This window comes from Podarcis filfolensis (assembly GCF_964270895.1).
Source record: "Podarcis filfolensis genome assembly, chromosome: 17".
In the NCBI taxonomy this organism is placed as follows: Eukaryota; Metazoa; Chordata; class Lepidosauria; order Squamata; family Lacertidae; genus Podarcis; species Podarcis filfolensis.
Genome location: NC_139621.1, coordinates 3953689 through 3977922, shown reverse-complemented (window position 1 = coordinate 3977922; position 24234 = coordinate 3953689). Strand labels below are relative to the sequence as shown.

The 24234-nt window shown below is 45.2% G+C and overlaps 1 protein-coding gene across 2 annotated transcripts in view; it reads right to left on the bottom strand.

Annotated features, from left to right (window-relative positions):
- The window catches only part of PLXNB3 (plexin B3), a 55884-nt gene that overhangs the window by 13785 nt on the left and 17865 nt on the right, over positions 1–24234 (bottom strand). For both annotated transcript variants that reach the window (XM_083592488.1, XM_083592489.1), the window contains exons 5-24: positions 21881–22006; positions 21005–21105; positions 20775–20907; positions 20164–20320; positions 18064–18172; positions 17410–17524; positions 16917–17045; positions 15889–16099; positions 15092–15264; positions 13936–14087; positions 9806–9911; positions 8814–8944; positions 8523–8699; positions 7186–7384; positions 6855–7094; positions 4409–4570; positions 2332–2480; positions 2101–2201; positions 1099–1316; positions 21–199 (exon numbers count right to left, since the gene is read on the bottom strand). In XM_083592488.1, the coding sequence (XP_083448614.1) occupies positions 21–199; positions 1099–1316; positions 2101–2201; positions 2332–2480; positions 4409–4570; positions 6855–7094; positions 7186–7384; positions 8523–8699; positions 8814–8944; positions 9806–9911; positions 13936–14087; positions 15092–15264; positions 15889–16099; positions 16917–17045; positions 17410–17524; positions 18064–18172; positions 20164–20320; positions 20775–20907; positions 21005–21105; positions 21881–22006 (3068 nt within the window). The remainder of the gene's footprint in view (positions 1–20; positions 200–1098; positions 1317–2100; positions 2202–2331; positions 2481–4408; positions 4571–6854; positions 7095–7185; positions 7385–8522; positions 8700–8813; positions 8945–9805; positions 9912–13935; positions 14088–15091; positions 15265–15888; positions 16100–16916; positions 17046–17409; positions 17525–18063; positions 18173–20163; positions 20321–20774; positions 20908–21004; positions 21106–21880; positions 22007–24234) is intronic.

Here is a 24234-nt window from a genome sequence, read left to right as displayed (position 1 = left end):
ATCCTGAACACAGGGCCTACCTGCGAAGCATGAGCTTGGCATTGCGGGTGACGCAGTGGGCAGCAAGATCACTCAGCAGAGTCTGCATGATGTCCGTAAGATACTCCAGGCGCCCATGAAGAGCCAGAGAGAGCAGTGATGCTGCATGACATCGATCCCGCTGGGAGAAGGTAGGCTGGGCCTCCAGAGTTCGGATTAACTGGGAACAGCAAGGGAAGACTCTCGTCACCTCTGCCAGAATCCTCACACTACGGTACATCCAGTTCAGTCCTACTCCTTCTCCAGAGCAGGAAACAGAACTCGGGGCAGATGTTGTGTGCCGCCTTCATCCATTCATACAGCAGAACAAAACCTCTAAAGTGCACACACACACACACACACAAACACACCCTGATGGTGCTGCTGGACTATCTCCAGGTGCTGCTGGACTACAGCTCCCATGCTGGCTGTGGATGATGGGACTTGGAATCTAGCACAACTTGGAGAGTGCCTGAACAAGGAGGTGCCAGACTGCAACCCCCAGAGGTTATCAGCACACACTTTACATGGTCTAAATGCAGGAGGAGACTTTCAGAAGCAGCTGCTCTCGAACTGAAGTCTCTCCATACTGTATCTCCACCTACTGTTCAGTACAACTAGAATTGTGCTCCTTAAGGCTCTCTCTCTCTCATCTGGAAATTTAAAAAGGTACTGCTGATCTCCCATGCAATAACCTCGCATTCATATGCATTCTCACATACAAAATCCCCCAAAAAACTCCACTTGCAAGACAACCTCTCCCTCCACTCCCTATCCAAGTACAGTGGTACCTCGGGTTACATATGCTTCAGGTTACAGACTCCGCTAACTCTGAAATAGTACCTCGGGTTAAGAACTTTGCTTCAGGATGAGAACAGAAATTGTGCTCCTGCGGCGCGGTGGCAGCAGGAAGCCCCATTAGCTAAAGTGGTGCTTCAGGTTAAGAACAGTTTCAGGTTAAGAACGGACCTCCGGAACGAATTAAGTACTTAACCCGAGGTACCACTGTATGGCATCGGACTGACCCTCTAGCTCAACCACTTTCTGGACCCTTCCCCCTTATCCCCCCAGATCACCCACCGTCAGCAGGAAGACTTTGCTGTTCAGCAGATTGGAGAGCTGCCCCAGGCCCTGCTCCACTGTGGCACGGCGCCCCTCGGGCAGATCCAGCACACGCCGCAATGGCACGTCCCCCTGAGCCGGGAAGAAGACGCGCTGGGTGTAGGTGTTGTAGTCCAGGAATGGGATCCCTGAACCCTCCAGCTCCCCGCTCAGGTCAGTCATTTCCGTCATCAGGTCTGAAGCAAGCAGGGGGTTGTGTTGGGAGACGGGTGGGAAGGCAAGAATGAAGAGAGGGGTGGAGAAGAAAAGCAAAAGAAAAGAGTGAGCAACACGCAACCATTACATTAGGAGAAAAGATCCCCGTTTGAAGGAATTCTTTACCCAAATACATAGCTGTTAGCGATTCTCAGCAAACATCCTTCTGCAATTCATCTCAAAACAGCTTCCTTTATGAAATTCTGGAAATGTATCCCTTCAGGAAATACCCTTCGAACTCTGTTCTTGTGCATCATCATCAATCAATCCTTATGCAGCCACAGACTCATTAAATCCTGCACGTTTAAACTAGGAATGGGGAACCTGTGGCTTTTGGGGTGTTGTTGGTCTCCAAAGCACACCAGTCCCAGCCAACACAACCAACGGGTCAGAGATGAAGGGAGATGAAGTTCAGCAACATCTGAAGGGCTACTGGCTCCCCACTCCTGGCTTTGAACAGCCCAGCACTCAGAAATTAGGCAAGTGAAATTTGTCTCACCACCTCCCTCCATGTCACCTGCTTAATTTCTGTGCCCCAGACTGCTGCTTATAATTACGAGTAGGGTTATTAGAAGTGGGTAGAGGGAGTGATAACACAACCTTATTCCTAGCCCTCCGTGTCATTCAGGTATTATTCAGAAAAGCATAGTTTCACTTCCCCCACCCTCCTCAAGCTGTTCCTTCGTCTATTTCATGCCGCTGCTCTCCTGCCTGTGGCTCAAACTCACCTCCTCCCTCCTCCATACTTGCCCCCCCATCCCATACCAGTGAATTCCTTGCGGCACTGGTCCCCAACGCTGATCTCCATGTTCTCAAGCTGCACCAGCACTTTCTTGTAGTCTCGTAGGGCTTGCTTGCTCTTTCGCCTGCCAGGATGAGGGGAGGAGCAACACAGTTTTTACAGAAGCAAGGATTGGGGGGGGGGGTTGAAGGGGAAAAAGCAACTTTTCACCCCCCTTGCACACCCCTCCCCCTGAAACATCGTAATGTTGATACCTGTACATGAGGATGAGCAGCAGAACTACAAAAGCCAGCACGGCTGCCCCCACCCCCAGCCCAATTTGGGCTTCCGGCGGGAAACGGGAGGGTGGCTCAGTGTCATAGCGAACTCGGCCAAGATCCAGGCGCAAGTTTCCCATCTGCACCTGTAAAGTGACAACGACAACACAGAAAGATGACTCCAGAGAGGTGGCCGGATTTGTCTGTAGCAACAAAACAGCAAAGTCTTGTGGAGCCTTAAAAACTTACAAATATACTGGGGCATAAGTCTTTGTGAATCGAAGTCCAGGTCAAATGATCACCTGAAATCATTATAGAATTTGAAGACTCCCATCCCCTTTGCCCTGTTCACCCTCCTGCCAGATGTGCTTAATACTCCCTCCCCATCATCTGTGACCACTGGGCATGCTGACTGGGCTGATGGGAGTTGGGAGTCCAACAATATATAAAGAAGGGCCATTCCAAGCCTGCAGATCTGATTCCATACTTTTCAAAGACAAAACCTAACCCTAAAACAGTGGCTCCTACTACTGTGAGGAAACCTCAGCCTGCACTGGTAGTTCTCTCTTCTTTGTTTCCTGACAAGTCTCCCACAATCTACTGAAAAATTCTGACCTACCATTTAATCCAGAGGCACAGTGAAGCATAAAATTGGGGCATGATAGCCAGCAAGTTTCCACAAGCTTTTAGCTTACTTAAGGGGAATGTGTTTGCTTCAGTGTGTTTTGACCGGCTGAATCTAAATATGTCTGTATCTGACCAATGCATTTTACTCTCTGCCCAGGGTAGCCACAAAGAGTGTAGACACCAACTCTTGCTGTTGCTGCCACACTGCTTAACCTGTTTTTATGACATTTTGAAGGCAAGCCTAATAACTAACACAAAGTTTTTTAGATACCTAAGTTGGGGAGGGGGTGGAATCACAAAATGGCAGCCACTTAAAAAATTATTTTGGGCAACACCAAAACTATTTACAAAATATGATATGAAACCAATTGTAGGACATTAAACAAGGCACATTTTGGTGTGCAAACCAACCTTCTGTGACACTGGGATGTTGAGAAAATGGACATTTAAAATCCCATATGTCAGCCAAAAGCCTTACATCTAAAATAAAATTGAAATATATACTCTATTTTGTAATCTGAACAAGGAAAGGTAAAGAGCTACAAAAACAGTATATGATGTTACACTAAAACAATTCCTAGCTGTTTTTTGTATCTGCTTTACATCAGCATGTTAACATTTTTGAAGATATAGGAGAGCCAAAAATAAAAGGATTCTATGACCTTTTTTATAGCAACAAAACTGTTTCGTTCCTTGAAGTTTTAAACCAGCCAAAGGGGGAAAAAACTGAAGGTATGTTACATGCACATAAAAAATGGACAGAAACAGGTAAAAAATGCATTTCTGAGCACTGATCCCACACAGGGCGTGGCCTGCAAGTGTGCGAAAGCAGCCACCACCTCTGGGTCAGGGGTTAGCAATTCTGATCCCAGTCATCAACCAAGTGACTTTTGGTTGGAGCAGGAAAAGGAAGGACACATAAGCAGGACCTCACAACTCCATTCATTATCTCCTTAATACCTTTGCACACACAGTAAGGCCACATAAAGGATTCTAAATTTGATCACTAAGTACATATTTACACTACATAAACCAGTTTAAGCCACTCCCTCTCCTCGGGGAATTGTTTGTTAAGGGGTATGGATCTCCAACAACAACCTACCAGGAAAAAGCCATGGCAACGGCAATTAACACAGGCATAAAACCAATATAGCATTACTGTGCAGACCTTTGATTCCTGTACACACTCTATGGGTGGAGTGGGAAACTTGACTCTGGTAGCTACTAATTTGTCATTATGCAAACTACAAGGGTGTGAGCTTATATATGCACTTTAAACAAGTTACCTTCTCAGTAAGAGAGAGAGGGTTGCCTGATAAAATCTAGGCCACACAGGAGGTCTTTCCAAAGTTTCAAGAGAGGAAGAACTTTCCCCATTACAAGGGGAATCCCAAAGAGGTTAATTCCTGCATGCAGCCTATCTCTCCCTTCCCTGCAACCTACTCACAATGAACTCTGGGAGCACAGAGGAAGCATTAAGTGGCTGTGGGGGCTGCAGTGGAGGTTCACAGTACAAATGGGTCAGTGTTAGGGTCTTGACGGTGCAGATGCTGTTGCCAATGATGACCCTCACTTCGTTCTTGCTGATGCCAAGGGTCAAGCCTTCTCCCTGCAGGGCAGCAGAAAGAGAGAAAGAGTCAAAAGGTGAATTTCCCTGTATGTACACACAAGTTGAAGCAGTGCTGCGGGCCAGCATAAACCCATATCCCCTTTGCTTCCAAGGTGGACACTGTAATACAAGCCCAATACCTTCTGATCTCACCATTAATGGCATAAAGACAGACCCACCCAATTGCCCAAGAGCTCATCAAGAGCAGGAGAAAACAAGGCAATAACTTCACGTGCTAATAGCTAAAGAAACGACACCAGGCATTCACAATTTGTGACCCATCAAGCCAAATGCAGCCATCCAGTGACGCCATAAATCTACCCGTTTTGCTGCCTGCATAAGACTGGCCACCCTCTCCACACAAACACCATCAAAAGGAGGGGGGCTGAGTGGACAGCTGGCCGCCAAGATAGGGCTGTTGGGCTGTGCTCAATACGTAGGCTGAAAGTTGTGAATGCATGAATTGCAGTAACATTTTCTAAACTTTTGATACCTAGGGCACAATTATTTTCTGAATTAGTGTAAGTAATACTTATTTATACTATATTTATACTAATTCAGAAAATAATTGTGCCCCAGGTATCAAAAGTTTAGAAAACGTTACTGCAATTAATGCATTCACAACCTGCAGTCTACTAGTATTAATTATTATTAAAAATAGATATTATCCATATATGGGGACGCGGGTGACGCTGTGGTCTAAACCACTGAGCCTAGGGCTTGCCAGTCGGAAGGTTGGCGGTTTGAATCCCCACGACGCGGTGAGTTCCCGTTGCTTGGTCCCTGCTCCTGCCAACCTAGCAGTTCGAAAGCACGTCAAAGTGCAAGTAGATAAATAGGTATCGCTCCAGTGGGAAGGAAAACGGCGTTTCCGTGTGCTGCTCTGGTTCGCCAGAAGCGGCTTTATCATGCTGGCCACATGACCCAGAAGCTGTACGTCAGCTCCCACAGCCAGTAAAGCAAGATGAGCGCCATAACCCCAGAGTCGTTCGCGACTGGACCTAATGGTCAGGGGTCCCTTTACCTTTACCTATCCATATATGTGTGTGTGTGTGTGCACGTGTATATACACACAAACATGTACATACACAAACATACTGTACATACACACATACATATATTTCTTGAACAGGTCCTGTAGCAATTATTATTTTATTTATTAAATTTCTAAAATACCCTTCATCTGAGGATCACATTGTGGTTTACAATTTAAAAACACAAATATACATAACATATAGAGTTGCTATATTTCAAAAAGCTGGGGTTTTTTAATGTTTTGCCCAAGGTTGTTGAGCCTTTTTTTGCAAAATCAGGTACAAAAGTGAAGTTTTTGAACTTTTTAAAATCACGTGTCCGGATTTTCCCAGACATTTGAGCAATTTACGTCCTAACGCTGTTTCCAACGAGCAAATCTCGGCGATGTCTGGGAAATTGCAGACGTATGGCAACCCTATAACCTAGTAACAAAAAAACCCAATAACCCCCCACCTTCATTGAAGCAGCAGAACAGCCCTATTAATGTACTACTGCCTCCTGGCATCCTGATTTTCTAGTCAGCTGGAGGTTGAGGATTGTAGGGCAGCATATTGATTGCTAACTTACTATACAGTGGTACCTCTGGTTACGAACATAATTCATTTCGGAGGTCTGTTCTTAAGCTGAAACTGTTCTTATCCTGAGGCGCACTTTCGCTAATGGGGCCTCTGGTGCGCGATTTCCGTTCGCATCCTGGGGCAAAGTTCGCAACCAGGAACGGCTACTTCCGGGTTAGCGGAATTCGTAACTTGAAGCGTTCATAACCAGAAGCGTTCGTAACCAGAGGTACCACTGTATTGTATTTTTGCTGCCAGTGAGGGGGAGAAGTCCTTGTGCGATCTTCGGCCTCAAGTGCCCTTGGGTACAATGACCATTGACTTGGGGGCAGGGTCACCACTTGCTTCTCTGCCTCAGGTAGCAAAACACCTTGAGTGGGCCTTGATATTTGCAGACGGTGGCTTAGCTTTTCCAAGGTGCAGTTCAGATCTCTCTTCTGGCATGCAGTCAATGCAAGACTGCTTCAAATCAAGACCACTTCACTGCAATGGTGTGTTCAATAAATCCACATACAGGGCATTGATGAGGATTTGCAGGCCTTGGCAGCAGCATAAAAGGGCAGCCGAGTGAGTTTTAGGGTAAACGCCCCACTCAGTATCACTGTGCTAGGAGGCAAAGGAGTGATTATTGCATCCTAGGGACTCCACTCCCCACTTCCAAGGCCTCCCCCCACCTTAATATGGCCACTCACCTCTATGTCCAAGACATTGCCAGGTTTAAGACTGAAAGGACGTCCAGTGGAATCCCGCCCAGGCCAGCGCAGGTGGGGATTAGGCTTATAGGAGAAATTCTGGCCCCCACTGGCATTGCTGAAGGGGACATGGAGTCCATCCAGCTCAAAACGAAGATGTCGGAAGCGGGCATTGGGTGGCACAGCAGGCGATGGGCAGAGGAGAAGGGTGGACGAATTGGCGCAGCAAGGCTCCCAGCACTGTGGAGATGCAAGAAGGGAGAGGGAGGGAGTGAGAGACCCCTGAATTGTAATCCACAAGCCAAAGCATTCCTTTCCTCCCTGCACTCACCTCCAACATGTCTCCCACCTCAGCACAGGGGTGGGGTGGAGCTGGGGTCAGTGGGATGTGGGGGCCCTGCAAGGAGTCGCAGGCTCTTTTCTCCCGGCTGCTTCCACTTGCCATCTCCTCCGGCTCCAGGATGGCTTTGATGAGTGGCTGCTGCACCACATCCAAATTAGTCCCTTTCACATAGATGATCCGTCCGCCCCTGGAGAAACACAGCATCCAGGAAAGTGAGAAGTGGCTGAAGCAGTGAAGGGCATGTCACCCATGAGTTTGACACAGGCACAGACACATAAGAACATAAGAGTGGCCCTGCTGGTTCAGACCAGAGGTCCAAACAGATTCCCATGGGAATTTCACAGCTGCAGGGGTCCACGTGTGACCCTACTTTTGCTTTGCCTCCATTTCCTCCTCAGGTGCCCGATTCCCTTAAACATCTCTGTCTTTCCCCCTGCTGCTCCTTATGCATAATAATAATAATAATAATAATAATAATAATAATAATTTATTTGTACCCAGCCACTTTGGGTGGCTTCCAACAGAGATTAAAAATACATTAAAACATTAAAAACTTCCCTAAACAGGGCTGCCTTCAGGTGTCTTTTAAACTTCAGGTAGTTGTTTATCTCTTTGACATCTGATGGGAGGGCGTTCCACAGGGCGGGCGCCACCACCCAGAAGGCCCTCTGCCTGGTTCCCTGTAACTTGGCTTCTCACAGTGAGGGAACCGCCAGAAGGCCCTCAATGCTGGATCTCAGTGTCCGGGTAGAATGATGGTATGATAATTATGTCCCTCCCAAGACATCTACTCACATCCAAATTTCACTCCCTTCAAAACTTTGAGTTATTCCTTTACTGATTCCCCTCAAGTTAAAGGAAGCCCAGTTACCCATCTGCAAACATTCAGCCTGAAACCCCTGCACCTCTTTCAGAATTAAGCACCAAACCAGACGGAAGATCATTCACATTTTAGCCTTTGCTGAGCTGATTACAAATAAAAAATAGCCAGCACATTCATTCATGCATGCATGCATATTGATTTGGACTAGGACTGTAATGTCTCTCCCCCCCATCCCAATTCAATACATTTGGTTATAAAAATGAAGATGGCAAGGCCAGTCACCCATTTCTCCTTGTAGCAGGGGAAGACTTAAAGAAAAACACAGATATACGCATTGTGGTATATGCATACATCATTTAAAAACAAAGTAAGCTTGGTCTTTTTGCAGAACTACAGTTTTTAACTGCAGCAAACTCATGTAGATTTAATTGACTGATGAATCAATATTTTATTTAACTGGGTGACAGCCCTGATCATTCCCGCTCCCCTATATTCTTTTTACCCATGGAAGCTGGTGAGTGGGGAAGCCGCAGTGAGTTGGGGGTTGGGTGTGTAATGGAAGGTCTTGCCCTGCAGCTGGCGCTCAGCCCCTTCATACTGGACCCAGACAGACACCTCTTGTGGCTTGAGGCTAGCACTGGTACGACAAACGATGGCTCCTGGTTGCACAGGCTCCTCGCTGTTGAGAGAGCAAAGACGTTAAGTGAAGGCTTGAGGCAAGACTAGTAGAGGACTAGCAAGAGGAGGAGGAGGGTCAAAGTCAGGGGGCGATGAAAAAAGCCACACCACTTACAGAATACAGGGCAGCGCCCCTACGTAGGCAGCAATCTCAGTGCCTGTCAGAAGTTCCTCCCCAGTGATGGTGACTCGAGTGCCCCCAGCCATGGGGCCGAGCTGGGGGTGCAGATCAAGAAGGGTGGGGTCCTGAGGAAAGAAGCACCCATTAGGCCTGGGGACAGGGGTTAGGTTCGCATATTATACTTAACTTTATGCGTACAGGCAAGAAGTTGTGGCCACAAGCCTCCCCTTCACCGTTCCCCCCCAAGTGACCTGGAGGAAGACTTCAGCAGCTTTCAGTTTTGCTCTTCCAAGGCCTTGTCTTGTTGCCTGAACAAGGGGTTGTGGCTTATGACCAGCTCTTGTCAGTTTCAAAACAAGCAAACCCCCAGTTGTGATTTCTGAAGCTGGCTTAATAAAACTAACCAGAGTCTGGTGCCAGCTTGAATAAAATATGGGGGGCAGGTAAGCCCCACCTCGCATAATCAATCACAAGAGATGGTGCATGCACACCATTTGCATGGCAATGCCCATCCACTTTGTGGGGGCCTGGCTCCCTCAAATATTTTATTGGGGGTGGCGAAGGGACCTAGGGCCCCTAGGCGCCGGTTCCTATGAACCAGAGTCCTGAGTTTGGGCAACATGACAAGTCGAGATTCAGTGAAAATGGGGGGGGGGGGAGCTGCCATAATCCGCCTTCCAGCTGCAAGGGGAGAAAGGGAAGTGGGAGAGAAGCACCTGAGCTCGAGGCTCGCAGGGGCTCCTTCATGCTCATGTACATCTTGCTAAACCATGGCTTAAATGGGACATGCTTGTGTGTGTTCCCAACATCTGACTTCTCCCTCCCATTTCCCTCCCAAGTAGTTAGTGACATGGAGGAAGTTTACAGTGTATGGGAACCACTAGGAGTAAATACGCTTATCTCTGCCCTGGTCCCCCAGTTCCAAGCTAGAGTATTTCCTTAGACCCACCCCTTGGGCATCCGCCAGTCCTCTGTAATATACTGACCTGATAAGTGAAGTAAGTCTCAGAAACCCCTGGCGGACGGTCTCCTACAGTGACCTGGACAGGGCCAGATAAGCCTCGCTTTCCAGGAGAAACATGACACACAATCCTGTAGAGAACAGCAGAAAGGCCCTGTCATGAAGGAGCCTGCCAAAGTCCACGGCAGACATTTGAAGAGCAAGGACAAAAGTGATAGAGCCGGTGGGCCAGAAGAGGAAGAAGAAGCAAAACACAGCACTAAGGAGATCATCCCATAAACTCAACCATTTCTGCTTGCCTGATGGAATGATCTCCCCTTTTCTCCCCTATGTGATGTTCTGGGGGGTTCTCCCGACCCTGCAGAGCGAATTTGGGGGAGGTGTGGGAGAAGCCCCACTGCGCTAGCTAGAGTCCTTGTACTGGCTTCTGGCAACAGAACCAGGTAGTTGAAACTGACTGAACAAGTCTACTCTGAGTAAAGCTTAGTTGAATACTACCCATTATGTGTTTCAGTTTCTGTGCCTAGCGTTTACTTGAACATGAGAGGCCAGAGTTCAAATTTAGCTCAGTCACAGATCCAGTGAGTGGTGCTAGGCCAAGCTTTCTATTTTGTCCTCAGCCCTCCATGTCTGAAAAGTGGGAGTCATGTGGACTGACTTCCAGATACTATAGATCCTTGAAGGATTGGATAGTACAACCTCTGAAGGAAGTCTGCAATGAGATTTTGGAAGGGAAAAAGGCACCAGAATCGTGGAAAGAGGCCTACATTACACTTATACCGAAAACAGAGACTGAAAAGACTCAACTTAAAAACTACCGTCCCATATCCTTATTAAATGTGGATTACAAAATCTTTGCTGACATTTTAGCCAAGAGACTGAAAAGAGTATTGATTGAAGAGATACATAAGGACCAAGCGGGCTTTCTGCCGGGAAGACACATATCTGACAATTTGAGGAATGTAATTGACATTTTGGAAAAGCTAGATGTGGATATAAATACCAAAGCTGTTCTGATATTTGTGGACGCGGAGAAAGCCTTCGACAACATTTCTTGGAGTTTTATGAAGAAGAATCTACAGGGTATGGGGGTAGGCCAAGGTTTTGAAAACGGTATAGGTGCAATATACTCTGAACAAAAGGCCAAATTAATTGTAAATAATGTGGTTACGGAACAATTTAAGATTGAAAAAGGGACACGACAAGGATGCCCAATTTCCCCTTTACTTTTTATATCGGTCCTGGAGGTTTTGCTGAATATGATTAGAAGGGACCGGTTGGTTAAAGGTATACAGGTCGGAGCCAAACAGTATAAACTGAGAGCTTTTGCAGATGATCTAGTTTTGACGTTACAGGAGCCAGAATCTAGTACTAAAAGAGTTTTAGAACTAATTCAAGAATTTGGTCAGGTGGCAGGATTTAAATTGAATAAGACCAAAACTAAGGTTTTAGAGAAAAATATGACATTGTTTGAAAAAGAGAAATTTCAGAATGAAACAGGTCTGTCTGTGGTGAGGAAGGTGAAATATCTGGGGATTAATATGACATCTAAAAATGGGAACTTATTTAAAAATAATTATGAGAAATGCTGGTCAGAAGTGAAAAAAGATCTCGAAACATGGTCAAATTTGAAGCTTTCCTTGATGGGTCGAATAGCAGCTATAAAGATGAATGTATTGCCTAAAATGTTGTTTTTGTTTCAAACATTACAAATTGTGGACAAGATGGAATGTTTTAAGAAGTGGCAGAAAGATATTTCTAAATTTGTCTGGCAGGGCAAGAAGCCTAGGATAAAATATAAGATTTTGACTGATGCAAAAGAAAGGGGTGGCTTCGCCCTGCCAGACCTCAGACTCTATCATGAGTCAGCAGCATTCTGCTGGTTGAAAGACTGGCTGCTTCTGGAAAACACAGACATTTTGGATTTAGAAGGTTTTAACAATGTGTTTGGATGGCATGCATATTTGTGGTACGACAAGGTTAAAGCTCATAAAGCGTTTAAGAATCATATTGTTAGGAGATCTTTGTTTAATGTTTGGACTAGATATAAGGATTTACTGGAAAACAAAACCCCAAGGTGGTTGTCACCAATGGAAGCGAAAGCTCAGAAAAAACTCAATATGGAGGCCAGTTGGCCAAAATATTGGGAAATTTTGGAGCAAGAAGGAGATAGACTGAAATTGCAGAGTTTTGAGAAATTAAAAAACAAAGTCCGAGACTGGTTACATTACTTTCAGATAAGGGAGGCATACAATTTGGACAGGAAAATTGGCTTCCAGGTGGAAAAATCTAAATTAGAAACAGAAGTGCTAGAACCTAAAACTAAAATCATGTCAAAAATGTATAACTTGCTGCTGAAATGGAATACACAGCATGAAACGGTTAAGTCAGCTATGATTAAATGGGCACAAGATCTTGGACATAACATTATGTTTGCTGATTGGGAACAGTTATGGACCACAGGTATGAAATTCACGGCATGTAATGCCTTAAGAGAGAATATTATGAAAATGATATACAGGTGGTACATAACCCCAGTCAAGCTCGCAAAAATATATCACTTGCCCGATAATAAATGCTGGAAATGTAAGGAAGTGGAAGGTACATTTTTTCACCTATGGTGGACGTGCCCAAAGATCAAGGCCTTTTGGGAAATGATTTATAATGAAATGAAAAAGATATTTAAGTATACTTTCCTGAAAAAACCAGAGGCTTTTCTCTTGGGTATAGTCGGCCATTTGGTGCCAAAGAAGGACAGAATCTTTTTTATGTATGCTACAACGGCAGCAAGAATACTTATAGCAAAGCACTGGAAGACTCAAGATTTACCCACTCTGGAAGAATGGCAGATGAAGTTGATTGACTGTATGGGACTGGCAGAAATGACCGGCAGAATCCGCGACCAGGGAGAAAAGTCAGCAGAAGAAGATTGGAAGAAATTTAAGGAATATCTACAGAAATATTATAAAATTAATGAACTTTGAAAAGATGTTGGTTTGAACTTTGGTGGTCTCCAGCTGTTATGATAAAGATAATGGGGATTATAATTGTTTTTGTTACTAAATTTAAAAAAGTTGAGTGGAAAATAAGGCGATATTTTAAAAGGAATGTTAAGAGATTAGGATTTGCTGAATTAACAAATTGAACTAGAGAACAAGAAGGGGAGGTATGAGGAAGTCAAAGAAACATGTGACTGAAAACTGTTATTGAAACTGAATTGTTTTTAATTTTTTTTCTTTTTCTTTTTCTTTTTGTCTTTATATAAAATTGGAAAATTCAATAAATATTCATTTAAAAAAAAAATGAAAAGTGGGAGTCATGACTAGCCTCTTTCTCGAGGCTGGCAAGAAGGAATGCTATTCAAAAACCTAAGCATTCAGATAAGCTAGAGAAACTGCTATAAAACGTAGGGGCTTTTTGGTTTAGGGAGGAGAAATGATTAAAGACAGATAATGTGAAGGCTTAAAAAGATATGGATTAGGTAAGGAAAGTGAGCAGATAAATTTTCTCCAGCTCCCTTGTAACGCTAGAATTCAGTGCCTTCCAATAAAAGTGACAGGCAACAAGTTCAGGACAGGCAACAACATGTAAATTAATTTATGGCATTTGCTGCCACAAGATGCATTGAATGGCACTACCTTGGTAGGCATTACAAGAAGGTTAGAAAAAAAACCATAGGAGGATAGATGAATAAAGGCCTCTGTTTGGAAGCTCCCGATCCAAAAGTATCAAACCACCATGTGTCAGTTGCTAGGGAAAGGGCTACTGCCTCCACGCCCTCCTGGCTGCTGCAGGAAGAAACAAGATGCTAGACCTTGTGGTGAATTATGATGTGTAAGTTGGCTTGATTCACTTTTGTACACTATCCTGAATAAGGAAAAGAGGCTAAGAAATATTTTAAATAGATAAAGCAGGCTACTGGCTCAGACTCCTCACATTTAATGAAAATCAGTAGAATGCTACACAGTAAACATTCAACAACACATGCAACTGATATAGCTTTACTAAAACTGATATGCAAATCAGTGAAACAAAATAGTTTCCTCAGCCACAACTTTCTTGGTTGGAATTAGTTGCTCTCTGTAGCCCTTAATAAAAAGCTGGTTTTCAACACTTTGCACTGGAGAGCCATGCCCTTCTCCCAGGCCTCCTTACCTGGTAGAAACCAGATACTGAGCTCGATCAGGGATGCATGGCAGTCCAGCCACAGTCACAGTTTTGGCCACATCCTCAAAGCGACGGCCGAGGTTGGATCCCGTCACTGTGAGAGTCAGGCCCCCCTCCAAGGGTGCAGTGATGGGGTGAATCTAGAAGACAGGAATATTTTATTAGCAGCATTTATGTATTGCCCAGTTCCCTGGGCAGCTTATAAAAATAATAAAAATCATGAGGATAAAAAACAACCAACAGATTCCAGTTTTTTTACAATTCAGCATAAAAACATCTAAAAAAACAACATAAAGAAAAACACAGCTTCATTATAAGTATACAACTGACCTAAAATTCAGTGGATTCAGCAACTTACAACTGAAAAGCCTGGGGTGGAGGCTATGGGAAAGTCTTCACCAAAAAGATCACAAGGCCTGGCAAGCCTGTGTGGGGAGGGCATTCTGAGAAGGCCCCTTTTCCCAGTGGTCACCCATTACACCTCATTTAGTAGCAGCACCCAGTAGCACCCAGACTGGGCGTTAGAGCACCAAACCAAGTCCTCCCTGCTCCAGATTGGACTAAAAGATACAAAAAGCACTGGCAGCAGACCAGAGACTAATTGGTTTACTGCAAGAGTTCTCTCAGGCAATAACCTAGTCTACCAGATATATGACAGACTGGGAAGGAAGTAGACGTACACACACAAAATACAAGCTGAGGCCTAGTTTCCATTGAGCTGGTATTAAGTGGACAACTTCAGACTGCAGGCCAAGGGTCACATATCTGAATACTCACAGCACACACTCTCTTGCTCACAGAAAACTGGATGTCAGGATAAAAGCTATACCAGAACCCGTCTCCCTGACATGTCAGTTTTCTACATTTAGAAAAACTTTTTCTATGGAGAAGCTTTCAGTGGTGTGCACTATCAGCAATCTGAACAGAACAAGCACTGGTACTGTTTATTTCATAAATTTTATATACGGCTTGATTGTGGAAAAACAAAAACCTCAAAGTCATTTACAAAATGGTCTCAGTTTTTTGTCCAAGTTAGCAGAAGTGGGTCCTAGTCAGCTTCCTAGCTCAAGTTCTATACAAAAACTTCCCAAGAAATGGACCAGCAATTAACCAGAGCAGCAGACCTAACTGTGCTGATTCTCACCGAGTGGATGACGGGTGATGGGCAAGCAGCCACGTCAGTTTTGGATGGGCACAGATCCTCATAAATGCAGCTGGCCACCTCTCCTAGCTGGCACCAAATGCAGCGGAAATGCTGGGGAGCAGCCTTGCAGCGGCTGCAGTCAGAACGGCCAGCAGAACAGTTGTACAAAGTCACTGGAGAAGGAGGCAAGAAGGTAGGCATTGAATATCAGATTCAAGTCATACTGTTAATACTGCCTTTTCCAGACCAACAACAGTTCATTCCTAACCCAGGGAAGGCAGGAAAGTGCAAGGCTGCAGGGCCTTGAGCAACTCAAGGGTAGTGGTGGGACATATCCAGGTTTTAGTATACCCTGTGCTGATTTTCTAAAAAGAAATTGCACCAAGAAAACCTGAATTACGCAGCCTGCATCAACAATGCAATTTATTTGCTTGTTCTGCATAATCATTTACACAGGGTTTACTATTTTGCCTGATTTCTTCTGGTTTTGTTATGGTGGGTTGCACAGGGCACTGAAGGTGCATCTCCAACCACTGAAAATCTTATCACACCCAGGTCAAGCTTTCAAGGCTCTGTGCATAATTGGTTAAGCATCTTTCTGCAGCTGTCAGGGTTAGAAGCCTGCATTCTTCCTTTTGAAATTTAAAAAAGGGGGATTTCATGAAACTGAATCCTGCACCTACTACCACATTCTGCACTCCCTGTTGAATTGTGGCACACACAAAGGCATAACCACAGCATTATATATATATACACATACATATAAAATCCAACCTCCACAGGTCACCATCCCTTACCATGCAGGTCTCCATGGCTGTCAAGGCGCCGGTCTTCCCCTATCATGATGTAGAGAGGGACGTGTAGCTCAGGGGCAGGCTGTGTGTAGTTATACGCCTGGGGCAGGCACTGCACGCGACGGGATGTTCCCCTGTCCCCTTCTTCCAGGGATGCTGGAACCACAACTGGGGTTCCCTCCACTTCCAGTACACAGGAGAGTGTCACTGGGGCCTGAGGATGAGGACAGGGTGAGACAGGGCCCTGCACGCCACACCTGCCCCCTCCTTCCCCAGTCCTGCCACAAAGTCTGCTCACTCTCAGTCCTGCTCTCCCTGCCCTTTCGTTTGCCAGTCCTAACACAGAGGGGCAATGCCAACCACATCTGTCATCGCAAGCTGAAGCCCCTCAGAGGACAGCAAAGGCACGACTTGCATAGAAATAACTGGTATGTATGATGCTGCAGCTACTTTTATTTTTTTATTTCTTGCATTTATATCCCACATTTTCCCTTTAAGGAGCTTAAGGTGGCATACAGGGGTCTCCCCCTCCCCATTTAATCCCCACGACAACCCTGTGAGACAGGCCAGGCTTAAAATATTAAAATAGAACTCAAGCACACGTCTTCAAATTCCTAGCTCATTTGCAAGACCGATCTGAAACATGTTCAAACTTCCACAGTTTCCCACAAAATCTTGGGAATAACTTTCTGCAGAGGAGCTGGGGGAACAAGTGAGCCTCCCGATGTGGCTGGACTGCAGCTCCCATCATGTCTGACTATTGTCTGTGATGGCTGCAGCTGATGGGAATTGTAGTGGAACAACATCTAGAAGGCCACCAGTTCCTCATCCCTGGGGTACGGATTCCCTTAAAAGTTATGAACATGCATACAAAAATGACAGCTTCTTGGGTACTTAGATGTGGCAGACTCAAGTGCATTTTAACTTTGAAATGAAGAGCCCCTTGTGTCCCAAGAGGTCTTGTCAAGCCCTATATTCTTTCACGCAGAGACACACCAGTAGCTTCTAGGACTTTTAATCTTGTCACCTACCATCAACAAGTGCAGATTCCAGGCTACCAGGTTCAGTGGCATTTTTACACCAACAGGAATCAGGTGGGTCTCACCAATGCCCCCCACACTGGGGCAGGCAGCTGCACCACGGGGCTCTTCAGAAGTTAACTAGGAGACACAGAGGGCTTAGATGCAGAAACATTTCTCCCATTCTTCCCCCCACGAACGTAATTTATTCTGGAAAGTAAGGAGGGACCTGCTATAACAGGGGTAGGCAACCTAAGGCCCGTGGGCCAGATGTGGCCCAATCACCTTCTCAATCCGGCCCACGGACGGTCCAGGAATCAGCGTGTTTTTTCATGAGCAGGATGCGCCCTTTTATTTAAAATGCATCTCTGGGTTATTTGTGGGGCATAGGAATTCGTTCATTTCCCCCCCAAAATATAGTCCAGCCCACCACATGGTCTGAGGAACGGTGGACCGGCCCACGGCTGAAAAAGGTTGCTGACCCCTATGCTATACAGTTACTCACCTTTTGATTGTACACAAGCCCCTCTCCTCCATCTGGGCAGGGCCCTCCAGGGACACAGCGGTGACTAGATGGGCACCAATGACACATCCAGGGGCTGTCCACACATGTCCCACACCTATGCGAGAAGGGGGGCGGGTTCAAAGGAAAAGGACCTTTAACCAGGACTGTATGTGGACAGCAAGTTCAGAAAGGGAGGTGAAACATACTTTTTTTAAAAACAAACGAGCAAGATTCTAGCTTAAGGCAGCAAGAACGTGCTTTGAAGTGTCAGGTGAGATCTTCAAAGCTACAGGGGACATTCAGTGAGACTGTTTTCAACAGAGAATGGGGCATTAGATCTCTGCTTTGCCCTTGCTCAGAAACAAAATACCATTCATGTAAAACAAGCAATTATATGCATGTGCTTAATTTGCATAATTCATAGGAAAGTTCCAGAATTCAGTTTTCCTTAGTGCAGAATTTCAGCCTTTTAGTACAAAGAGTGAACACAGTTTTGTTTTCAACATAAAAGCTTCTTGCTAGCTAGGGCAAGTTCTACTATACCCCCTCCAACCTCCCACCCTCACAAAAAAATCTTACAGATGCTTCTCAATATCCAACCTGCAGCCCCCTCCCCCCTCCCAATGCCCTCATCCCCACTCAACATTCGCTCACGGGGTGGCATCAGCAAGTTGGCTCACAGCATTACAGTCATAGAAGGAAAATCCCACGGACGCCACCACTACATCCTGGAACATCAAGGCCAACGCCACAGTCACATGATCTGAGGAGGGGAAAAGCACAGTAAGAAACTTTCCTCGCATTTACACATAATGCAAGGTGAATGGCTACCTCCACACACCCTCTGAACAGCATCAGCCTGCATGCACACCAATGGCCTCTTGACTTTTCCCACCATTTAGGCGATTCTGGTGGAGACCCTTCGGAGATTATCTCTTGGTCTAGGCCAGAAGCATTTCACGGTTGCTGGGATAAGCATTTTCTCAGATGGCTTTATAGTTTTGAGAATAGCCAAAGGCAACTGAAGGAAGGCCACGATGCCCGAAGCTAAAAAAGACTCAAAGGACATGTGGCTGTCACTGCCTTCCACTAGAGTGATGAAAATATGACCAGGTCAGAGTTCTTATCAAGGTGGCAAACCTGTGTCTGGGCTGCACCACTTCAGTCAGCAAGTTGAGATTCCGTAGAAAAAAAACCTCCGCAGAAAAAACTAGAATGCCAGGGATTAGCACACTTGCCCCCGAGCTTCTTTTGCTCCAGCCCGTAGCCTGAAGTGGTAGATCCAGGCACAAGGTGACCCCCTCATGTGAGAACTAGGCCTTGGTCTAGGCATAAGAACTAGCCCCACATTTGCCAAAAGGTTTTTGGGATTGTTTTAAGCATCTAAAACTTTTTTGGGCAGGATAGTTAATACCTATTGGATTGGTTTATAAGCCTCCATGTGAGTCCATGGATGGCCTAGAACAGGCATCCCCAAACTCGGCCCTCCAGCTATTTTTGGGACTACAACTCCCATCATCCCTAGCTAACAGGACCAGTGGTCAGGGATGATGGGAACTGTAGTCCCAAAACCGCTGGAGGGCCGAGTTTGGGGATACCTGGCCTAGAATGTGGGGCACCGTAAATACATTCACACAAGGGGAGATGCACCTCCTCCCTACAACCCCCTGGCAAAAGGAACAGGACTGGCTTTGAAGCATGGCACTCATAGCAAAGCCTCCACATGCCTTTGGGCATGAACTCCCAGAGGTTTATTAAGGCCTTGCCAGAAGAATCAACAGTTGGGCTTGATACTTTGCAAAAGCGCTGCTCCCCCACTGCCTGCTGGAAAACAGAATAGCACCAGGATATAATTCCCCACAGTAATCCTACTATGGCACCTAGAGCACATGCTCAAGGTCAGTCCACATAGATTAATTACTTAAGATATTTTAGCGCACACACCCTTTTTTTTTGCATATGAAGATCCTTTTTCTTTTTAAAAAGGAGGGCTATCAAGCAATTTCTTTCTCAGTTTTACAAATGTATGTAACTTCATAATTCTACTCTACTTTAATGATTGTCAGCACTAAGCCAAAGTGAAAGCAGCAAACGATAAACAGATTGCCAACATTTCAAGTGGGGGCTACTGCTGTGTTTTAAGAGGAACTTGATCAGCAGACATTCAGCAAGTTTATCTACATACTTCAAAAAGCTGCACCTGCTAGTTGCTGAAGATCAAGCTGCTGTTTTACAGGCACAGAAGCAGAGATTGCTTTAAAAGTTGACAACCCTAGAGATAGCTGTTCTGGAGAAATCAGGGACAAGCTACATATTGGGTCAATTTTATTATCAAAGGAAGAATAGCCACACTGATCAAGGCATGCTCCTTATCTGTATCGCGATATTATTATTATTATTCATTAAATTCATATACCGCCCTTCATCCGAAGATGCTGTCCCACTGAAAACCATCCCTCTTCTGGGGGAAACAATAGATGTAAAGGGTACAATACAGTGGTACCTTGGGTTACAAACACTTCGGGTTACAGACTCCGCTAACCAGGTAGTACGTTGGGTTAAGAACTTTACCTCAGGATGAGAACAGAAATCGCACGCTGGCGGTGCAGCAGCAGGAGGCCCCATTAGCTAAAGTGGTACCTCAGGTTAAGAATGGTTTCAGGTTAAGAACGGACCTCCGGAACGAATTAAGTACGTAACCAGAGATACCACTGTATTGTAAGGTTAGAAGTCAGGCATACTTTCCTGGCTCACCTTTGCCCTCTTGGGTGGGTGGCACCTGCTGGGGAACAGGTGAGAGGCAGCGAACCCAGGAGTCTTGCAGGTGTGCTTGGCTGTCTTGGCTCCCGAAGGCACAGTGGTATTGCTCTCCCTCTGCCAGTGCAGGGAGACGTGGGACCAACATGGAGACCTGGGCAGAGCAGGAGACACATCGTTTTATAGGAATGTAGCTTAATTGCCTGGGGCACTTTTTGTGGTATAATTTTTTATGGTCTTAATATTATATTTTCCTTAAGTTATTTTTAGGAGGACTGTATGAGCAGCTTTGAAAATAAAAGCAGATCACTGATCTTAAGTAAATTAATGTTTGGTGAGCCAACGTTTGGTGATCCCTCTCAGGCACAGGGCGAGTGTGGGAGCAGCTAGGGATCAAACTTTGCCAGAACTTGATGAACACAAGGAAAGGAATTTCCAGGCATCAATGTCAATATACTTGCTATGAGCAATGTGTGTTAGAGGAAAACTTAGGTGACGCCGAGATGCTTCATTCCACACACGTGCTTATTAAGAGGGTAACATGTGAATAACCACCTGATCCAAATCACAATCAACCCAGGTTTCAGCCTTTGACCCTCCACATTCACCTCTGTTTGTTCTTCTCGGCTCTGATTGGCTGGTGACATCTGTTCCACTCTCAAACATTGGCTCTCAGTTCCATAGCTCCAAAGCCAGTGATTGGCCATCTCATGGCGCTCACACTCCAACTTCCGGGTACACCTGCCAATCAGCCAATTATATTAGAGACAGAGAAAAAGAAGGTGTGTCTTTTAATTTGAAATAAAGCACACTCTGCTAGTTCTCATCTGAGACCCACCTACTCTGCAGAACACACCAACCACAGAAGGGGTCTTGGGCGCGCAGGCAGGAGGCACAGTCCTGGAAGTGAGGGCATTCAGAGACGGGGACCTTGGAGAGCTGGGTTGGAAAAAGGCAAGTCATACACTATATACTCAAAAACCACCACCATCAGTAGAATCTAGGCTACTTTGCATCCATTTTTGCATCGGCCTCCACTAATTTCAGATATATTCAGAAGGGAATAGTTTTAGGCCAAGGGCAAGGGGTGGCAGAGAAAACGTATCGATAAGGAAAAGGATGGTTAAAACAGGAGTGGAGTTTGAGGGGGCAGGACGTTTGGCACTAAAGGTCACCCTTACTGTCTTATCCTACTACTCCAGACAACACCAACGATCTAAGCTAAATATGATACAGGAAAAGAAATATCTTGTAAGTTAAAATTTCTTTCAGAGTAGCACTCAACTTTGTACCATACGATCTGAAGAGAAACCAGAGTATGTCATCATAGGTCCTAAAAGCCATTTTCGCACCTCACAATGTCTGGATAGTTTTATCCTAACGTATCTCCTACTATGTTTCTTTAACTGTGTTGTGCTCTGATCCATGCACTTTTTCTATGCCAATAAAGGAGATTGTTATAAACACTGTACCATTTCATAATCTAGTAACAGGGCTTAGATTACTTCTGAGCGCATAACGAAGTTTTTTTGCACAAGGCAGCACAGCAATGCTGTAAGTTTTCAACATGAAAAGAACTTATGGGGAGTCCTATGAAAACTCAACAAAAGCAGACACAGTGCAGAACTTTCCTGCATCCAAACTGACGATGACAAACAGCAGTGCTGTAGAAGTAAAAGGAAAAGGGGGTTGTGCCCCATGACTACTCACACACCTGGGAGGCCGTCATCACATACAGGTGGGCCCCACTGCCATCCAGTAGCAGGTCTGGATTGACTGGGGATCGCTGGCCAGTGGGAACGGTGCTGTAGACTTCTGCCACGGTGCCATTCAGGTAAACCTTGACAAATGAGTAAGGGCTATCAGTGCCTATTAAAAAGTTGTTTAGGAAGCGCATGACAACAAGGAGGCCTCTGAGGCTAAGCACCTCTGGAAATAGTCTACATAGGTTAGCACCCTATGTAGGTCCTTGTACTTACATATTCTTCCTCCTCAAGTTCCACCGCTGACCACAGTCAGTAAAAAAGGATCCTGTTTAGGATCAACCCTGTTCACACTTTGGGGTGTCCTCCAGGTATCACTGGACTGCAACTCCCACCACTCCAACTATTAGGCAATTAGGGAATTGGGAATTCAGCAACATCTGGAGGGCCAGGGGTTCCCCAAAGCAGCATGTTATAAGCAACATGGGGTTATCACTGAAAACAGGTAAAGTCCCAGGTAGAGGCTCTGGGCCTTTTATGGCTGGAGAAGAGGGGAAGGGCAGCACCGTGCTGCTTATCCTACGTAGCTCTGCCTTGGGTTCTGTGGGGCTTTGCTTTTTTTCTTCTATTGGTCCCGATTCCATATGCCAAGTTAAGGGCATTTTGATAAGTATGGTTAACTGGAAGAAGAAATTTTATCCTGTTCTCTGGGACTGAGATGCTCTGAGGAAATGGGACAATAAACCCTTAAAATAAAAGCCATTTAAGGCAAAAATGTCCCAATGCCTATCCAAAAAGTTACTTATGCAAATCTATTTATGCACAGGTAGCTCTTTTGCATTCATTGACTTTGTCTTCAAGGCTTGTTTTGCAGCCAGTACCTGCTTCTGTGTTTGTGTGTGTGTGCATAACTTAGATGCCGTAGGGAAATGGTAGAAGGGCACTTTAGAAAGGAACTGGTAGGCACATATGAACAAAATAGAAAATCCAGCTGATTCCCTTGCCCTGTCCCATGGTAACAACACCTATAAACTAAATAAAAGTTTGTTTCCCTTTAATGGCACCCCAACATCTAATGCCTGAGGCAGCTGCCTCACCCCGGCTTAGTGGGAAGACCAGCCCTTCTGGTAGCATGAAAAAGACAAAAAGCTCCACCGCCACCCAGAAAGAAAGGAAGAAAACATGTTGTCTCTGCCTGCAGGCTTTTAAAGAGAAAGGTAAAAGTGATACCTAGAATCCAGTACTCTTAACAGAAAAAGAGGGAGCACTTGCTGGATAACATCTAATAACCAACAAAAGAACATTTAAAAGCTGTAATCTTAAATACACTTACCTAGGAATAATGCCCATTGAACACAGTTGACTTACTTCTGGGTAAACTTGCATAGGATTGACCACTAAACAAATACTAGATAGGAACACCATGGAAATGTCATTTATTTATTTAAAGCACTTCTCACTCTTCAGCTGAAAAGGCTCCCAGAGTTGTTTACATAAGACTGCTAACAAAAGAGACCCTGCCCTCTGACTCACAATCTAAGAGACACGACACAAAAGAAAAGGGGAGGAGGAGGGAGGAGGAAAAAGCATATTCAGGCACTAGTTCTTTGCAAATTTCTACAAAAACAGCAATTATTATCCATCTTTTGAGTGGAAACCCATTTCCACTGGAAATGACTTTCTAAGTCCTTCAGTCCGGGATCCTTTTAACTGGTGACAGCAAGGACTGAACACAGGAACGTAAGCATACAAGTGATTTCTATGCATAAATCCCTGGGTTCAGCTCTACTATGGAGCTGCAGTCCTTCAAACATTTTCTGTTTTCATCTGGCTGCAGCCTTGCTATGGTGTAGGAATGGGGAACCTGTGTGGCCCTCCAGATGTTGTTGTCCAACCCCATCACTCAGCCAGTGTGACTCTTGATCAGGGATTATGGAACTTGCATTAGTACACCAACAATCTGAAGGAACACAGGTTCCCCAATTCTGAAGTTAGTCTGACAAATTTAGATTTACCTGCTGCCGAGTTATAGGGCTAATCATCCAAGATTCTGATCTACAGACACTGCAAGATACAGGGAACAAGTCTATGGTGGCCATAAATACAGGCTGAAGCTGCAGTGGTAGGCAAATGTTGGCTATTACTCAGCTCTGGGTGCCCACACACATTCCTGACCATAGATTTCCAGGTTGTTAAGCATGGTAGGTGTTTCCCTTTGATTGCAAAAGAATGCTAAAAAGGTGTGTAGCAAGAGATACAATTGCAGAGTAATGGCTTATTTCACAGAGGATGCAATAGTTTCTGAAAGCACTGATACTCCCTGTTAATGCAGTTCTTTGAAGGAAGTGTCCTTCTGGGGTGTAAA